General features: G+C 43.8%; 1 protein-coding gene and 1 long non-coding RNA gene across 3 annotated transcripts in view; one reads left to right on the top strand and one right to left on the bottom strand.

Moving 5' to 3' along the window:
* Window positions 1-20,995, bottom strand: part of LOC126267026 (CDAN1-interacting nuclease 1) — a 136,728-nt gene extending 115,733 nt beyond the window's left edge. For both annotated transcript variants that reach the window (XM_049971805.1, XM_049971804.1), the window contains exon 1: window positions 20,886-20,995. In XM_049971805.1, coding sequence (XP_049827762.1) covers window positions 20,886-20,995 — 110 coding nt within the window. The remainder of the gene's footprint in view (window positions 1-20,885) is intronic.
* The window catches only part of LOC126267027 (uncharacterized), a 166,984-nt gene that overhangs the window by 111,330 nt on the left and 34,623 nt on the right, over window positions 1-21,031 (top strand). The gene's annotated exons all lie outside the window — the stretch shown is intronic.

Below are 21,031 nucleotides of genomic sequence, written 5' to 3'. Positions count from 1 at the left end.
GGTTGGGAAACCCTGCAGTGTAAGACACAACGCAGGTCAGTTTTGGAGATGCCTATATCCAGAAGCAGATTTCGCGTTGCCTGTTTGGCTAGCCTGTTGGCGAGTTCGTTGCCAGGGATTCCGACATGTCCTAGGGTCCACACAAACACCACAGAATGGCAGAACTGTTCCAGGGCATAGATGGACTCCTGAATGGACGCTACCAGAGGGTGGCGAGGGTAGCACTGGTCGATAGCTTGTAGGCTGCTCAATGAGTCAGTACACAGGAGAAATGACTCACTAGGGCATGAGCGGATGTACTCACGAACACGAGATATGGCCACCAGCTCTGCAGTGAAACACTGCAGCCAACTGGCAAGCAGTGCTGCTCAATATGTCCTCCATGAACATATGCAAAGCCTATGTGACCATCAGCCATTGAGCCGTCAGTGTAAACCATTTCAGAGCCCCGGAACACGTCAAGAATTGAGAGGAAGTGACAGTGGAGGGCGGCGGGGTTAACTAAGTCCTTAGAGCCATGCAAAAGGTCCATATGAAGCTGTGGCCGAAGCGCACACCATGGAGGCGTACGTGGACAGACCGCAAGTAGAGGTAGTAAGGGGAAGGACTCCAGTTCGGAGAGAAGGGACTGCACGCGAACCACAATTGTTAGCCTCCACCAGTACGCTGGTCACCGGACTCGTCCTAAAAGCTCCTGTCACTAATCGAACCCCACAGTGTTGCACAGAGTCAAGTAAATGCAATGCTGAAGGCACTGCCGAAACATAAAACACACATCCATAGTCAATTCAGTATTGAAGAAGGGCTCTGCAGAGCTGCTGCAGCGTACAGCAATCTGCACTCCAATTGGTGTTGCTCAGGCAACGGAGGGCATTGAGGTGCTGCCAGCACTTCTGCTTAAGCTGACGAAGATGACGGAGCCAAGTCAATCGAGCATCAAAAACTAGTCCTAGGAATTGATATGTCTCCACTACAGTGAGTGGATCGTCATTAGGGTAAAGTGTGGGTTCCAGATGAACGATACGACGCTAACACAAGTGTAAGACACAAGACTTTGCGACTGAAAACTGGAAGCCGTGGGCTAGAGCCCATGAGTGCACTTTGTGGATGGCTCCCTGAAGGCGGCGCTCAGCAAAAACAGTACTGGAGCAGCAGTAAAAAATGCAGAAGTCGTCTGCATACAGAGAAGGTGAGACGGAGGGCCCAACAGCTGCTGCTAAACCATTAATGGCCACCAAAAATAGAGAGACACTCAATACAGAGCCCTGCGGGACTCCAATCTCCTGGATATGGATGGAACTATGGGAGTCACCAACTTGGACACGGAAAGTATGGAGCGATAGGAAGTTTAGGATAAAAATCAGGAGTGGTCTCCCGCAAGGATATGATGTTGCCAAGTCATGTTGTATGCTTTACATAAGTCAAAAAAGATGGCAATCAGGTGTTGCCATCTGGAAAAGGCTGTTTGGATGGCAGACTTGATGGACACAAAACTATCAGTGGTAGAGCGAACTTGGCGGAAGCCACCCTGACATGAAGCCAGCAAGCCACGTGACTGCAGGACCCGACCCAACACAACCGCCGACATACCATACACTCCAGCAGCTTACAGAGAATGCTGGTGTGATGGGCCGATGACTATCCACATCAAGCGGTTTTTTATCAGGTTTGAGCACTGGAATGATGGTGCTCTCCGGCCAATGCGATGGAAAGGCACCATTGCACCAGATCCGGTTGTAGATGACGAGAAGATGCTGCTTGTAGTCAGATGAGAGATGTTTAATCATCTGGCTGTGGATGCTATCAGGCCCAGGAGCTGTGTCGGGGTAATGTGCAAGGGCACTGACGAGTTCCCATGCTGTGCATTGTAGAATTCACTGCAGCGTGCAGTGAATGAGAGGACGTTCCCTTCCATCCGCCGTTTGGGTGTGCGAAAGGCTGGGGGGTAATTCTCCAACGCAGAGGCTCGAGCAAAGTGCTCGGCAATCGTATTTGCATTGGTACACAACTCGCCATTTATGGTAACACCTAGGACAGCTGTTGGGGCCTGGTACCTGAAAAGATGTTTGATCTTTACCCAGACTTGGGAAGGTGCTTGTGGCACCCAATGGTGGAGACGTATCTCTCCCAACACTCCTTCTTCCATTGTTGATAAGGTAGCAAACACGGGCACTGAGCCATTTAAAGGCTATGAGGTGCTCCAGAAAAGGGTGCCACTTATCCCGCTGTAGAGCTCGCCGACACTCCGTAATTGCTTCAGCGACTTCCGACGACCACCGAGGGACTGCCTTATGCTTTGGCCACTCTAAATATCAAGGGATCATGTTTTCTGCCACAGAAATAATTGTGCTAGTCCCCTGCTCAACCACCACATCGATGTTATCATATGGGGGAGATTCAGTGGTGACAGCTGAGGTGAGAGTTCCCCAGTTCGCCTTGTTCAAAGCCCATGAGCCTGATGCTGGGGCAGTGACAGGACGATGGGGAAGTGGTCACTATAACAGAGGTTGTCATATGCTATCCAGTGGATAGATGGGAGAAGTCCCGGTCAGCAAATTGATAATTCAATGGCCTACTAACTACCATGAGCCACACTGAAATGTTTGGCAGCCCCAGTATTTAAGAGGCAGAGGTCAAATCGCGACAGTAAGGTTTTGACATCTCTGCCTCAGCCAGTAAGCATGGTACCACCCCACAAGGGGTTATTAGCATTAAAATCTCCCAGAAGTACGAAATGTTTAGGGAGTTGATCAATCAGTGCAGCTAATACATTCAGTGGTACTGCACCATCTGGAGGAAGATATAAATTGCAGACAGTTATTTCCTGTGTCATCCTTATTCTGACAGCCACAGCTTCAAGAGGGGTTTGAAAGTGCACATGTTCACTACAGACTGAGTTTAGGACATAAACGCAAACTCCACCTGACACTTGATTATAGTCACTGCGGTTCTTGTAATATTCCTTACAACTGCGGAGGGCAGGGGTCCGCATTGTTGGGAACCAGCGTTCCTGGAGGGCAATACAGATAGCAGGTGAAAAGCTTAACAACTGCTTTAGTTCAGCCAGGCAGTGGAAAAAAACACCGCAGTTCCATGGCAGGATGACATCGTGAGACTGGGAAGGGGCACGGAACATTCAATGAGGCAGTTTATACTTCAGAGTCACCTGTTGCCACTGATTTATTGCCTGAGCAGTCAATTTCCATTGTGTCTGGGAGTCTGGCAAGATCTAGGTCCTCAGCAGACACCAAAATCTCCACCCCATCCTCAGCCGCAGAGATTGTAGGTAGCGGTGGTGTGGGTGCCACTGCAATTTCCTTGGTCTTAGGTTTCTTTCTTTTTTTTTCCCCCCCCTCCTCGCTGCTCCTTGGGTTTCCCTGGCTGGGAGGACTTCACTGGCTCAGTCTCCAGGACTGAGGATGAGCATGAAGCCCTACGACCAGCTGCTTTTGGTGTCTTCAGCCACTGGTGGGTGTCGTCTTTCCCACTAGAAAAAATTTGGGAAGAGAGTGACCCAAGGAACCTCTTCCTAGTGAGAGAAGCCGAATAAGATAGATGGGAGAAGTCCCGGTCAGCAAATTGATAATTCAATGGCCTACTAACTACCATGAGCCACACTGAAATGTTTGGCAGCCCCAGTATTTAAGAGGCAGAGGTCAAATCGCGACAGTAAGGTTTTGACATCTCTGCCTCAGCCAGTAAGCATGGTACCACCCCACAAGGGGTTATTAGCATTAAAATCTCCCAGAAGTACGAAATGTTTAGGGAGTTGATCAATCAGTGCAGCTAATACATTCAGTGGTACTGCACCATCTGGAGGAAGATATAAATTGCAGACAGTTATTTCCTGTGTCATCCTTATTCTGACAGCCACAGCTTCAAGAGGGGTTTGAAAGTGCACATGTTCACTACAGACTGAGTTTAGGACATAAACGCAAACTCCACCTGACACTTGATTATAGTCACTGCGGTTCTTGTAATATTCCTTACAACTGCGGAGGGCAGGGGTCCGCATTGCTGGGAACCAGGGTTCCTGGAGGGCAATGCAGATAGCAGGTGAAAAGCTTAACAACTGCTTTAGTTCAGCCAGGCAGTGGAAAAAAACACCGCAGTTCCATGGCAGGATGACATCGTGAGACTGGGAAGGGGCACGGAACATTCAATGAGGCAGTTTATACTTCAGAGTCACCTGTTGCCACTGATTTATTGCCTGAGCAGTCAATTTCCATTGTGTCTGGGGGTCTGGCGAGATCTAGGTCCTCAGCAGACACCAAAATCTCCACCCCATCCTCAGCCGCAGAGATTGTAGGTAGCGGTGGTGTGGGTGCCACTGCAATTTCCTTGGTCTTAGGTTTCTTTCTTTTTTTTTTTCCCCCTCCTCGCTGCTCCTTGGGTTTCCCTGACTGGGAGGACTTCACTGGCTCAGTCTCCAGGACTGAGGATGAGCATGAAGCCCTACGACCAGCTGCTTTTGGTGTCTTCAGCCACTGGTGGGTGTCGTCTTTCCCACTAGAAAAAATTTGGGAAGAGAGTGACCCAAGGAACCTCTTCCTAGTGAGAGAAGCCGAATAAGATAGATGGGAGAAGTCCCGGTCAGCAAATTGATAATTCAATGGCCTACTAACTACCATGAGCCACACTGAAATGTTTGGCAGCCCCAGTATTTAAGAGGCAGAGGTCAAATCGCGACAGTAAGGTTTTGACATCTCTGCCTCAGCCAGTAAGCATGGTACCACCCCACAAGGGGTTATTAGCATTAAAATCTCCCAGAAGTACGAAATGTTTAGGGAGTTGATCAATCAGTGCAGCTAATACATTCAGTGGTACTGCACCATCTGGAGGAAGATATAAATTGCAGACAGTTATTTCCTGTGTCATCCTTATTCTGACAGCCACAGCTTCAAGAGGGGTTTGAAAGTGCACATGTTCACTACAGACTGAGTTTAGGACATAAACGCAAACTCCACCTGACACTTGATTATAGTCACTGCGGTTCTTGTAATATTCCTTACAACTGCGGAGGGCAGGGGTCCGCATTGCTGGGAACCAGGGTTCCTGGAGGGCAATGCAGATAGCAGGTGAAAAGCTTAACAACTGCTTTAGTTCAGCCAGGCAGTGGAAAAAAACACCGCAGTTCCATGGCAGGATGACATCGTGAGACTGGGAAGGGGCACGGAACATTCAATGAGGCAGTTTATACTTCAGAGTCACCTGTTGCCACTGATTTATTGCCTGAGCAGTCAATTTCCATTGTGTCTGGGGGTCTGGCGAGATCTAGGTCCTCAGCAGACACCAAAATCTCCACCCCATCCTCAGCCGCAGAGATTGTAGGTAGCGGTGGTGTGGGTGCCACTGCAATTTCCTTGGTCTTAGGTTTCTTTCTTTTTTTTTTTCCCCCTCCTCGCTGCTCCTTGGGTTTCCCTGACTGGGAGGACTTCACTGGCTCAGTCTCCAGGACTGAGGATGAGCATGAAGCCCTACGACCAGCTGCTTTTGGTGTCTTCAGCCACTGGTGGGTGTCGTCTTTCCCACTAGAAAAAATTTGGGAAGAGAGTGACCCAAGGAACCTCTTCCTAGTGAGAGAAGCCGAATAAGACTTACGTTTCTCCAGCTTATAAGCGGGGACAGATGTTCTCAATGGTTGGTGGGGTGTTGCTCCCAAAGCAGGTGGTGCAGGAGCAACAGGGAGGGAAATGCCCCCCACCATCAAGGGGGCAGGTGTAGTCTTTCGGCTCTGAGTGGTGACCTGGTTTGGTGGAGCTGATGGTGCCAGAACTGTTGTACCGGCGATGTAAAACGATGTCATACGCACAGGATGCAGGCGTTCAAATTTTCTCTTAGCCTCAATGTAGGTTAGTCTGTCCAGGGTCTTGTACTCCATTATTTTCCTTTCTTTCTGGAGAATCCTGCAGTCAGGTGAGGAAAGCGAATGGTGCTCTCCGCAGTTGACACAGACGGGAGGCGGGATACATGGAGTATTGGGATGTGATGGGCATCCGCAATCTCGGCATGTGACGCTGGAAGTGCAGCGGGAAGACATATGGCCGAACTTCCAGCACTTAAAGCACAGCATAGGGGGAGGGATATAGTGCTTTACATCACACCAGTAGACAGTCATCTTGACCTTCTCGAGCAATGTATCACCCTCAATAGCCAAGATGAAGGCACCGGTGGCAACCTGATTGTCTTTTGGACCCCGGTGGACACACCAGACGATATGTACACCTCGCCGTTATAAACTGGCGCACAGCTCACTGTCAGACTGCAAAAGAAGGTCTCTGTGAAATATGATACCCTGGACCATATTTAAGCTCTTATGGTGTATGATGGTTACAGAAACATCCCCCAGTTTGTCACAAGTGAGTAACTCCCGTGACTGGGCAGAGGGTGCTGTTTTGATCAAGACTGACTCAGATCTCATTTTGGACAAGCCCTCCACCTCCCCGAACCTGTCCTCAAAATGCTCAACAAAAAACTGAAGCTTCTTCGTCATGAAAGTTTCCCCATCAGCTCTCGAACATACAAGGTACTGGGGCAAATAAGATCCGCTGCCATCCTTAGCCTGACGTTCCTCCCATAGTGTGGCCAGGGAGGGGAACGATTTAGGGTCGTACTTCTGTGTGTTGAATTGAGCTCATGACAACTTAGAGACTGCTGGTGTTTCACCATGAGCAAGAGATGATGGACTACGCTTCATTGCGTGTCATACGCCCTGATGCCACCCACTCCAACCAGGGGTCCTCCCCACAGGTGCCGCCCAGCTGCAGCAAAGGCAACCTGGCAGGATGGCCATTGTCAGGAGTCCTAATGCCCCAGGGGGATGAGCGTCTACCCATTGGCATACATGGGGAGCTAATGGCGCAGGCATCAGCAGAGCGATCCCTGTGTGGTCAGGGGCTACAACCAACAGGGTACATGGTGGTCCCACCACAATGGACTGGCTATGGTGTTGGATATCAGGTGCAAAGAAGTCCATGGTCACCATGGTCATCGTCAACACAGAAATTGACAATGTGTAGTGCATGGTGGAAAACGCACCCAGGAAGGCAGGAAGGAGTCCTCGCCCAAGAGACGGATAATGGGCAGGACTGCAATGCGATGACGAGAAAGCGGGCTGGAAGATCTCAATGCACGATGTACATGAGGCTCCTTGTAAGGCAGCCTTCCCCAATTTGAAGAATGGAGGTCAAACCCTACAGGGGTCCATCACATAAAGCCGAAATATGTGAAATTCCTTTTTGGCGCCTTGTACGACAGGCAGGAATACCTTGGGCCTATTCTGACTCCCGGACCTGCAGGGGAAATGACTCTAGTAATATAATGCAACCTCTTTTGTTTCGCTCACACAATGAGCATGAATAGAGGTTTAGATTAATTACAACACACACTGGAGCATCTGAACAATCATTCTTCCTGTACTCCATACATGAATGGACTGAGTAGAAACCCAAATCCTGGTATATTGGGTTGCACCCTCTGCCACGCACTTCACAGTGGTTAGCAGAATTTATATGAAGATAGGTATTAAAAAGTGTAAGACATCTATACAACACAAACTGCTGTTTCCTCTCAATAGAGAAGTTCCACATGTTGTGTAGAGCAGTAGTTTATGTGAAAGCATAAGAACACTACAGTCAGGTTGTTGACTTATCAACAGCAGATTGTTGTATTTCAACATAATGCATCTTTCCTGTCAGTGACACATGATCTTGTGCCTCAACAATGAAGTGACGCCATATACAGGAATTTCACATTGTGCCACAGTTTTTCTTGTGAAGGTGTCAGTGGCTGCTTCATTTTGACCCCTATTTCCCTAATTCCTATATGAAATAGTATCTACAAAAATAATACCTCCCTTCCACCCCTAGGTGAAAAAGGATGTCCTGAATGATCTGAGCCTATGGACGTTTTGGGAACATGCTCTGGACAGCTTGAAGGTTGTCCAAGCAGTCAGTGCATATAAAGAACTAAATGGCATAGCAGCATCAGACTTGACCCAGTGATGTGAACTTCTACTGTTCTCGACTGGATATTGTGAATTCATTAGGTAAACAAATATTGAAGGTCGATTAAGAGAGTAGCACAGAGTAGTACCCCTGATTAGACAGAAATTACATTGACCATTATAAAATACAGTGTCAAAAATAAAGGCTGGGATGCAGTTCGTTTTGTACAGTTACAATTACAAGATAATTCTGGGCTTCTTTTATCGAATGGTGACAGCAACTCCAATCTGAGTTGAGAACAGCAATATGGTCTGCACCTAATGCTAACATAAGGAAAGCTGTACGAGGCCACAAATGAAATTATTAAAACCCTAGTGATCAACTACTGAAGCATTTGCAATAAAGTCGCAAAGTTTGAAGTAGTCCTAAAAACAGCACAGCTCATACCAGATACAGAGAGTTGCAAAAATTAACAGCAGTGCATTTTTTGAGTAAATGTAAGTTACTTATGGATCGAAAGGAAAGGCTAATATGGAATGGAGGTGGTGCAAACAAAAAACTCAGCTCTAACAAGACACAAACCGAAGCTGCATGTGAGGTTGTATGGGCAAGACTCATTATCAATGGTAGACAAAAACTTGTAATTGGGTCTTTTTGTACAGAAGAAGAAGGGATGTGATCAGGACAGGCATGGTGTGGGGCCTCTTTAGGGGCAACTGAACTATAAAGTCTCATAAGTAACAAAGGGAATTTATTCCTTGTTCAGAACAAAAATGTTTTTATCGGGTTGGTTTGGGAAGTTGTAACCAGTCATGGAGATCATACAAAGACACTCAGTGTCAGAACAGAGTACAAGAAGAAAGGAGCAGGAAAGGAATCAAATATTTGCTGGCTGAAAGCTGGGGCCACAGCCTCAGATGGTGGCCAGCAGTTAATATGCAATTTCCCTCCCACACTCTCTACATCTACATCTACATCTACATCCATACTCCACAAGACACCTGATGGCATGTGGCGGGGGGTACCCTGAGTACCTCTATCAGTTCTCCCTTCTATTCCAGTCTCGTATTGTTCATGGAAAGAAAGATTGTTGGTATGGCTCTGTGTGGGCTCTAATCTCTCTGATTTTATCCTCATGGTCTCTTTGCAAGATATACGTAGGAGGGAGCAATATACTGATTGACTCCTCGGTGAAAGTATGTTCTTGAAACTTCAACAAAACTCTGTACCAAGCTACTGAGCATCTCTCTTGCAGAGTTTTCCACTGGAGTCTATCTATCATCTCGGTAACGCTTTCGTGATTACTAAATGATCCTCTAACGATCCTCTCTACTGGTTTCCAACAAAGAGTGTGTAGTGTGCATGTTGGCAGCAAATCACACTCTGGAGGAACAAAAAACTTTTACTGTACTGACAATCCTAATTAGCTTCTATGCCACAATGACCTCTATTTGAACATTACAGGATGGTATTACAATTTAAAAAATCAGACTAGCTGCGTGATGTGCAAACTTCTATTAACATCAGACTCACCTCAGGACATAACTGAAAATTTTGGAGAAATCGTCAACTTATAGTAGATGTTTCCCAAACATACTGTCATCAGTGGGGAAAACAGTAATCCAACAACAGAATGGGATAATATGGTTTTGAAAGTGGTCTCATGTGAAATGACTTCTCACAAAATGTTACTAACTGCATGCTCTAAAAACTACGAAGAACTGATGATTCAGGTAAGCTACACTATGGATCAGTGTATCACCACAGATAAGATTGTTTTTTATATTTCTTGGCTTCACTAACTCACAGCCAAATTTTCATCTTTCTGCCTATCCTATACTTCAGGCTGCACTACAAATCACTTGGTCATTACAACCTCCATTCCAAAAAATACACAAGGAAAGACTGTCAGTATTCTGTTCTCTTCATGTTTGCATATGCATATCACATGCCACAACATTATTACATCCTGGGACAACCAACATCTGGTATCAGTATATTCAGTTGGAAAAAAAGAAAATAAAAACAGCTATGCCCAGTGATTGGATCACTTTTGCTGCTAAGATGGATATCACAAGTGATCCACGAAACTACAGTCCAATCCCATGGATGTTAGTATATTGTAGAATCCTAGAACACATTCTGAGCTCAAACATAATAAGGTATCTTGAACAGAATGACCACGATCATGCAATCCACCATGAAGTCCAAATACACTGATTATGCAAAACAGAATAAATGCCTATGATTTTCTTACATGACACCTTGAAAGCCACAAATCAAAGCAATCGAGTGGATGCTGTATTTGTTTAATTTCAAAAAGCATTTGGCTTTGTGCAATACCAACAATTATAACAAAAGTATGAGTATAATGGGTATCAAATAAATTCTGTGACTAGACAGAGAATTTTTTGGAGGGAGAAGACTTGTTATCTTGGATGGACAGTCATCTACAGAAGTAAAAGTAACTTGAAGTGTGCCCCAGGCAAGTGTGTTGGGACTGTTTTTGTTCATTTCTGTATATTAATGACTTCACTTACGAGACTATAGTAAGTTTGAACTTTTTGCAAAATATGCATTTATCTATATTAAAAAGTGCTATCTGAAAAAATGTACAAACATCCAGCCCAATTCTGACAAGTGATGTAAAGATTGGCAACTACTTTCACTTGTCCAGGAATGCATTTCACAAAATGTAGAGAAATAGTATCCTATGAACATAACATCAATGAGTCACAATTGGAATCAGTCAGCTCATACAAGTAAATTTACCTAGGTGTAACAATTTATAGGGATATATCATTCTATTTCAATTACCACAAAAGTTTACCTGAAGGAAAGATGTGTACTAAATTTCATTTCATTGGCAAGATAATGGAAAAAGCAGTCCACAAAAGAAATAGCTTACAGATCACTTGTGCATCCCATCTTGAGTCCCACTTCATAATATTGTTCAAGTGTGTTGGACCCATATCAGATAGGACTAACTGGGGTGCAACGAATGTATACAAGGCAGGGTGGCACAAATGATCGCAGATTTGTCTGACTTGAGGAAGAGTATCATGGAAATGTTAGAAACGCATGACTTGGCAAGACTCTTGAGGACAGGTGCCAATAATTCCACGAAAGCATTGATGAAACCAAAAATAATGTTCAATCTCTATATATCATTGTCACAGGGATAGTGGAGATAAGATTACATTAATTACAGCACACACGCACAGGCATTTAAGCAGTCATTCTTATCATGCTCCATACGCAGCTGGAATGGGAAGAAATTCTAACATACAATGCAGTGCTAAGAGCCCTCTGCTGTGCACTTCACAGAGGTTTGAAATAAATGTATGTAGATGGAGTCCAACTTTGGGCAATTCACAAATGCCATTGTCACTCAAAGTTGTTTCAAGTAATTTTACTTCATTGGGAAATAAACAAATGTCCAGAATGTCTTGTACTTGTCGCTTCACTAAAGGATATAGGGCCTATAATTTACACACCATGAGTTACTAACTGATAACAAGTGGAGCCCTCACCAGCTTCAACATTTTTGCTAGTCTTTCTTTCTTTTTTCTGATTATGAGTAACACATATGGTTTTCAACTACATCAGTCTAGATGAGATACAAATATGCATTAACAACCAAGCTGGGTCTGAATTTGTATTTAAAGTTGTTCAGTTCTTTCAAGCTCTTTGGTCTATAAATCTTTCAAATGTGGCAAACTACCAAATGAAAATTATCAGACAGTAAAAAAAACATAATGTTAAGCATTTACACTCAGCATATACAATTCTCAATGCCAAATGAAACATGTTACTGAATGTAACGCTATTTTTTTAGGGACTCAATTACCCACTAACAGTCACTTCACCATAAAAGATGCAATTTTTTGTTTATGGGAAAGGGGGTATGTCGAATCAGTCACAATCTTGCTCCAATAGTCATCTTGTCTATGGCTTGGAGTAATTTAGATCCACGGAAATATAAGCCTCGATTAAAAAAAAGGTATATTGCTAGGAATAAATAATTTAAATGTTTGATATTATGAAAAGTTGCTACTCATGCTATAGCAAAGAAGCTGAGTTGCAGATAGGCACAACAAAAAGACTGTCACAAATAAGCTTTCGGCCTTTGCCAAAAATGGACAAAACACACACACACACACACACACACACACACACACACACGCAAATGCAACTCACGCGCACAACTGCAGTCTCTGGCAGCTGAAGCCACACATCCATCCTGGATTTTCCATTATTTGATAAACGATTGATATTTACTTATAAGCCTTCCCATGTTTACCATGCAACTGGCTTTGTCACTTAAAATTGTCGTAGCATAATGACAAGCACCAACATGATGACAAAGAATGCAAGAGCAGAGAAGGTTGTGAGACAACATCAGCCAATAGTACATTGACTATGACCGCACCACGACAGGAATGGCCTCTATCTGAAGAGAATATAAGCATCGCTCCTGCCAGCCTCGGCCAGACAGTTGACGATGCGCACAAGCAGACCAGCACAAACAGACCCACCCAGACTAGAAGAGCCATTACTTATGACCCATATGAACTCGTGTGACTTATTCGCATGGACATTGTATATAGTGAAGGACATTGATAGTTTGCATATTGTCAATTGCGACCCAAAGCTAATTATTGTCAATCTATCTTATTTTAATAAAAACCATTAATGGGATTTGCTTGAATTGTTGTTTAACTACCCGAGAAATCAGCATCTTTTAGGCACAATATAAGAAATGAGTGGGCAGGATGCCACATTGGTAACGAGTTACGTGACAAACTCAGTGCCTCGCTGCCACAGAATTTTGTTTTGTGTTTGGTGGAGCCTTAATTCTCTCTGGTCTTTACTTTACAGCAGCGTTACCTTTCGTTAACAGTTTCTTGTCGTTTTCGCTAATCAGAGGTTTCAGGTGGGCATTGCAGAAATTTTCTTTGCTTTTGTCTTTTTTTGGCTTGCTTGCTTTGTCTGTTTGTTGCATCTGTCTTCCAAAATACTCCCCCCCCCCCCCCCCCTCCATCCTGCCCCCTGATCAGGTGTCAAAGCCGCAAATGTTAGATGCCACACAGCTAATGCAGGAGTTTCAGTTCCAGACACAGCAGATATCTACACTGCTGAAGATAGTGCAGCAGCTACTTGCCAACACTGCGCGTCCATCAAAACAAGCACCACATACAGCAACACCTACAGCTACACTGCCTTTTCACCAGTTTTGTGAAGAAGACAAGGAATGGCTTGAGTGGTTCCAACAGCTCAAAGCACACATACTTGCCCACAATGTACCATGTACTGTGAAAACCGATGTATTATCCACAGTAGAATGTGCAGTGTTCCGATTAACTCAGAAGTTATTTCTTAACGCCACTCCAAATGAACTTACTTATGAATAAGTGGTACAGTCACTAACTACTATTATGACCAACAAGTGAATGTGGTAGCAGCTAGGTATTAATTCTTTACTTGTAAAAATTGTCAGAACAAACTTATCACAAGCGGGTAACATTTTGGCAGGGTATAACAAGGAAATGCAAAATCAAATGTGCCTGCGGCACTTTATATTCAGATGTCATGTTGCATGATGCGATCACGTTTAATGTAACTGATGTCACACTTAGAGAACAGAATTTGAAACACTCCAATCCATCATTTCAGCAGGCACTGCAAATACTAGATCAGTATGATTCTGCCCTGTTGGCTGATAAACTTGAGCAAACCAGCTATTTGTCAGGCTGAGTTCCTTGTTTGCTGTCAGCCCATTCAGTGGCAGCATGCACTAGCCACGATGAGTAAACAACACTTCACACTGCTACACAGACGAACAGAATTAAGTCTTGTCCTTGGTGTTATCCATGTCACAAACGCCAAGACTTCCCCTCCCGACAAGCTCAGTGTTACGCTTGTGGTGGGAAAGGACGTGTACAATCGGTATGTTTACAACGGAACCAAGATGAGGATTCGGTCCACTCACAAAAATCTAGTCACAAGGTCCATGTCATTAATGCCATATATTAAAAGTCTGCAACAGACAATAGCAAAACTGGCACATGAGCAGTTTCTTCAGTGTTACGCCAGTCAAACAAACTATTTGTTCTATTACTTCTTTGTGGGAAATTGCGTTGGACATTGATGCCTCCATCACATTGGTAAATTGTCACACATATGAACTGTTACACTCCCCACCCTGTCTAAAACTAGCATGCAACTGAAGGTTTATAATGGACAAGACATTCCCAGTCTCGGAAAATGTACACTGCCTGCTATACTCAGATAGGCGAACAGTGACTTTTACGGTCCTCAAATCACGTGAGTGTGAGAATATATTTGGTCTTGAAGCATTTGATCTGTTTGGCTTTAACATTCAAGATAGTGTGTTGTCAGTGTCTGCATTCCATGCAAAAAGGCAGTGAATCTAGTTTGTTAAAAAGAATTCCCAGAACTTTTTTCTGAAGGTTTAGGCTAGACTAACAATTTTGTTGCACATATCAAGACAATTCTTAGCCAAAATTTTGCTGTTCCCATTGCATTATGGGGCAAAGTTGCAGACGAACTTAAAGAATTGCAAGACAGCGGAGCTATTGCACCCACAAAAGCTAGCCAATGGCCAAGTCCACTGGTTTTGCTCCCCAAATCTTCAGGTCACATTCGCCTCTGTGTTGACTTTAAGTCTATGGCCACCCCACAAACTGTAATTGATACTTATCCATTGCTATGACCAGAGGATCTCATGGGCACATTATGCACTGGACGCTATTTTTCAAAAATTGATTCGCGCGATGCGTATCTTCAAATACCGCTCGACGCAGAATCTCAAAAAGTGTGTGAAGTGAATACTCATTTGGACTTGTTTAAGTTTTGCATTTGCCTTTTGGCAGTGCTTTCACACCTGCCATTTTCCAATGCTATTTGGAACAGCTAACTGCACAAATACGAAACTGTTCAAACTATTTGGATGATACTGCTGTAGCATCTCATACACCTGAAGAACATAGTGTAAATTTATGTGCTTTTTTTTGTGTGTGTTGTCCGATTCAGGACTAAAGTGTAGACTGGACAAGTGTGATTTTTTTAAACCTGAATTGCAGTATTTTGGTCACGTCACAAAAAGTCAAGGTGTACATCCTCTTCAGTTGCATTTGTTAGCCATATGAGATTTGCCAGTTCCTTGCAAATTCGCAGAATTGCAGTCAGTCTAAGGGAAAATGAACTATTATATTCAGTTCATACCAAATGCTGCACAAATCGTGGCTCCACTGCATCGCTTGCGTCAAAAGAATGTCTGCTTTGTTTGGACAGATGAGTGCCAAGGAGCTTTTCAAAACTAAAGATGCATTGCTCAGTGATCGATGCTTAGTTTACTTTGATCCTGACAAACCAGCTGTATTGCACTGATGATGAAGACAGGCCTATTGCTTTGAATCAAAAGTATTGTCCGGAGCTCAGGGTAACTATTCCCTAACTGTGAAAGAGGCTTTGGTTATTGTGTATGGTGTCACCAGATTCCACCACGGAAATACAGAAGCGTCTGATTCCACCTGACTGCTTTGACCCACGACGTCACAAATATGGTGGCAACGACCATACACTATGACTCCCATATGGCGCCTATGATGTAATTACGTAAACATGACCACAAACACGAAAATATAATGAAAAACCAACATACACACATTCCACAAAAAACCTAATGACACTAACAGGTCAAGTGTGGGAAATTGGGGGTTTTTGGGTGAGGACAAAATAAATATAAACAAATTTAGACACACACACCCATACCAAACCACACAAAATGATGAAAAAAAAACAACAATACAAAACTCCCCAAATTCCACTAAACACAATTTCCTCTGGAATCAGACTCTTCCCTTGACCTATATAGCTCAACAGCAGCTCCCCATCCCACAAATTGGAATCAAACACTTGCCTTGACCTATATAACTCAACAGAAAGTCCCGATACTGGACCACACACACAGCAACCACAAACTGGAATCAAACACTTCCCTTGACCTATATAGCTCAACAGCAACTCCCAATACTGGAAAACCCACAGCCACAACCACACATTGTAATAGAACACTTCCTCGACCCCAACACACAACAAATACACTAAGAACAAAAATAAAAGCTTACCACAACAAAGTTCTGGTGCTGCAACCTAGGTCGGCCACCACAATCACACACAGGCACACACCCAGCAACAAACACACACACACACACACACACACACACACACACACACAACTACACAACAACAAACCAACGAAAAAATACACAACCAAAAGAAAGACCCAACCCATCCACACCCCACCCCCCCAATCCAACCTCCCCCCTCACCCCAGAGTAAAATACCGATAAACAATAACCAAACACAAAATTTAAAAAAATCTCAATCACACACTACAACTCAACAAAAACTGCAGATCCTCCACAACTAAATAACAAACCAACCCCCCCCCCCCACCCCACAAACTATATCAACTACTAAACCAACCCCCCCCCCCACAGCCACCCACCCAAATCACCCTACCTAACCACCTTCGGCCTGTACATCTTATTAATAGCCCTTTTTTTTAAAAAAAAAAAGACAATAGCCCTCAGGGACACTCTTCCGCCAACAATACTCATCTAAATGAGACTGATGGTTGGAAGAACGCCTCTTCCCCTTCCCAAGAACTGACTTAACGGCCTCACACATCCCCTCTGTAGTATTCACACAAGTCACCGTCTCATAATTTTTAAACTCTAAACTATGGTTAACAACTAAACGATTGTACCCCCTCTCACCCCACCCCCTATAAGAAGAAAAAGCACTGGAAACTAAAGTCGAACCTGGTTCTATAAACCCTTCAATTAACCTTACTAATCACACCTTAGACCACAACCCTGAAAACACATTCCGAACACCCACCCACCGGTAAAACAGCCCCCCACACCCAGAGACCAACCACAGACTTACTCCTCCCATACTTCCTTTTCCCAAACTGCGACTCGGCCACCTCCACCACAACCCCAGGCCCACCCAACTTACCCCTGTGCTCAATAAACTCAGAAAATACTTCATAGCAAAACAAAAACCAGTCAAGCACACTCCTCTCACTCACGCCAGTCTCATGCGTGCAAAAACTTTGAGAGGATCTACAACAAAAGTAATTGGCCTACATCCACAACACAGTCTTGCGCATTCCCAACCTAGACTTTTCAAACCAGGAACTGCGACGTATGGAGCGCCATAGGTTATCCCTATGGCACCGCCACATATAACCATCCCTGGTCCGAGATGCCGAAACTTTTGCCAACGTCATTTCCTTCCCACAAACAGCACACTTGACCACCTCCGCAATCAACCCAAAAAGCTGTAGAAATTTGATCAGCTCCAACTAAGTCGTGCCCATCATAGCATGGAGTTGCACACTATTTATTTTATCAGTCATATACATACCTAACAAGACCAACAACAAATTCATTTAGGCCTTCTCACATTAACAGATGACCTACAGTGAACAGCATTACAATAACTTTCACACAAAACCACTAAATCATTAACTCACTGAAACAAGTTTCACTCGAAACATAGCCAAAATGCGAACCAGCCACTATAATCAGTAAGACCAAACTGAACCCATTACACCACACAACAGGAAACCCCTAACACATGACCAGAGGGCACCACGAACCCCAACATAATGACACCTACAAACATGCCACACTCACAAACCAAACTCCACACCACTATGATGTCACACACCACAATAGCCTTACGTCGCTGGTCAAATCCGACGGATGAGATTGGACCCTTTGGTCGACCCTCCACCACTATTTGCATGGTAGAAAATTCTACTTAGTAATGGATCACAAGCCTTTTCAGTCCGTGTTTAAGCCAACGAAACTGGTCCCTGTACAAACTGCCCACAAATTGCAAAGATGGACTTTGTTGTTGTCTCAATACCAGTACGAGATTGTGTATCGTCTGACACCTGAAGATGGTAATGTGGACGCACTTCCACATCTTCCGATTGGCCCGACACACACATTGACGCTTCTGCTGCATCTTCTTGTTACAGTGATGCTCATGATTCTGTATTGCTTTAATCTTTTCCACTGAACTACAGGAAAATTGCACAGGTCACAGAAGCTGATTCAAATTTGAACATTTTCTAAAATACATTAGAACATCTTGGCCTCATTCCTTGCACAGCATAAAGAACTCTGTAGTGCGCCGATACTTTGCCCACTGCCATAGCCTCGATGTAGTTCTTGTACAAAATGACAGTGGACTGTCACGTGTGTTGATTCCTACAGCTTTGCAAAATGAAGTGTTGCAGTTACTTCACCAAGGATATTGGGGGATCATATGAAACAGTTACCATGTCGACACTGTACTTGGCAGGTTATGGACACCTAAATAGAACAGATGACATCACAGTGTCACACATGTGCTGAATATCAGTCCGTGTCAGCACAAAAATTATCTTCTTGGTCTAAGTCACAATTACCATGGCAATATGTGCACATAGACTTTGCAGGACTTTTTCGGAACACTAGTTGGTTGATTGGGGCTGACTTGTATAGCAAGTTTCTTTTTGCTGTGTCAACAAAATCGATGACATCACATAGAACAATTCAGGTGTTGTCCCCTATTTTTTACCTTGAAGGTTTACCTGAAGTTATAGTGGCAGTCAATGGCCTCAGTTCATATCAAAAAAAATTTGAAACTTTCTGTGAACGCAATGCATCTAAGCAATGCACTATTCCATTCGCAGCCAAATGGTGAAGTGGAACATTTTGTCAGAATCTTCAAGCAGCAGATGGTAAAACTTCGCTCTGCACACACCATGGATCAAGCATTGCAACTGTTTCTCACCTCCCATTGTTGCACCTATGAGATGGACCATCACCAGTGGAATTGCTTCACAGCCACCACCATCGGACACAGGTCCAACAGCTCCACCCTCCTCAGCATCCAGTGCCAAAGAAATGCCGCAAGTATCACTTTGCACAGCATTATATTGTCTTTTACTGGGTTTATAGCGGCAGCAGATGATGGCCATGAGGCGAGATTGTCTGTCAACTTGGCACTTGAATGTTTCTTATTTCAGGTCCAGATGGCTTGCTGACATCAAAATCAACTTCGCCTCCATCATGTGCAAGATGATCTTTCGGTGGCTCTTCCCCCAGATTCACGGATCCAGAGGACAGTGTAGCCACAGAAGCCACCAGAGGGTGTCATCATGACACTGCAGGATGACACCAAGGAAATGGAGCTTTCACCTCCTCTCATCCCACCGATGGAGCTGGATCCACCCAAACTGCTGCAGTCACCGTCTTCTTCATTTGGTTTATGGTGTCAGGAGGTGGACATGTACCATTATGGTAGTTTCCCAGGGGACATTTCTGCCAGATTGAAGGCCGGATGGCAGGGTACAACCAGAAACTTGACGTCCCCTGCAGCCACAACTTTCGGTCCTGCGAAGCACTCACACTCCTGCCTCCCCCGCCGTGGTCGCACTCCTTATGCGACAACATTCTGTCACTTTCATGGGCGGGGTGTTCCGGCGTAATGACAAGCGCTGGAACGAAGATGAAGAACCCAAGAGCAGAGAAGACTGTGAGACGACGTCAGCCAATAGTACATTGACTAGGACTGCACCACAACAGGAGTGGACTCTAACCGAAGCCAGTAGAAGATGCGCACTAGCAGACCGGCACTAACAGATGCAGACTAGAAACCACCCACTAGAGGAGAGGCACTAGAAGAGCCATTACTTGTGATCCATATGAACTAGTGTGAATTATTTGGACAGACATTGTATACCTTGAAGGACATTGACTATTTTCATGTTGTCAATTGCTTGTGGCCCAAAGCTACTTATTGTCAATATACTTCATTGTATTAAAAACAATTAATGTGAGTTGCTTGAATTGCTCTTTAGCTATCTGAGAAAGCAGCATCTTTTAAGCACCCTATAAGAGACGAGTGGGTACGGCGACCCAAAAATTATACATGTGCCTTTACTTTTTAGTTTAATACATAATTTTAAGGCACTTATGAAATAATGATAATTTACATTTTAGTAATATATCTTACTAAACACCCGCATTTTGATTACAGAAGTAGCCTACACACACTTTCTTCCAGTTTCACATTAGCTATCTGTGGTATAGCTACATTTTATATGTAGGCCTAATATAAATAAGTGAATTATGATTACATATATGACTTGAGTAACTATACAGCTATGATACTCTTCACTTTGTAGTAATTAGGGTTTCGTCCCTCAAGTTGGTACAAAGGTATTCTTCCACTGAATAGTATACCCTATTTTTAAACCAAAACTCTACTACTATATTAAATTTACATAGAGAGAGTATTTTTGCTGATTGTGGCAGTTTATCATATATCTTAAGACTAAGGTGTTTGGAATTACTAGGGGTCAGTGACGGTATTCAAAATGACAGGTTTAACATACAATTGTTTCTTGTCTAAATGTACTTTAATTTTCGGGATAAATTTTCTGTATATTTTCTCTGAGACACATTAAGTATACAGAGACACTTGTGACTGTCGTTACACTGAGACGACTAAAATGTTTCTTACAGGACTCTCTCGGACTCAGTCCTTGAATCCATCCGATTGCTTTTTTCTGCCCTCTGAAAACACAATTTTCACCTAGCGAATTTCCCAGTTATAACACACCTTACCGCAGCTGCAACCGAAAAATGCGTAGTATCTCGGAACCAGCAGTTTTTTAATTAATTAATTTATTTATTTATTTTTGCACATCGTCTAAGGCCACTGTTTGGTTTCGCGTGTGAGCCACATAATCAGCAACAGAAGGAGGAGTCCTTTGCTTTTATGCGGTGTATATGAGTCTAAAAGCTTTTTACGATGAAAATTATAGAACTGACAGTAACTTACTCTGGAAATCGTTGTTTAAGAATAGAATCCACTTCCCGCCACGGGCATACCTTCGCCCCATCATACTCCCTTATAATACTAATTATTTCGTTATAAATTTCAAGTTTCATTTTCCTGCCCCAATATTACTACACTATTAACACAAA

Source organism: Schistocerca gregaria, chromosome 4 (genome assembly GCF_023897955.1).
Source record: "Schistocerca gregaria isolate iqSchGreg1 chromosome 4, iqSchGreg1.2, whole genome shotgun sequence".
Lineage (NCBI taxonomy): Eukaryota > Metazoa > Arthropoda > Insecta > Orthoptera > Acrididae > Schistocerca > Schistocerca gregaria.
This window is presented reverse-complemented; position numbering and strand designations above follow the sequence as displayed.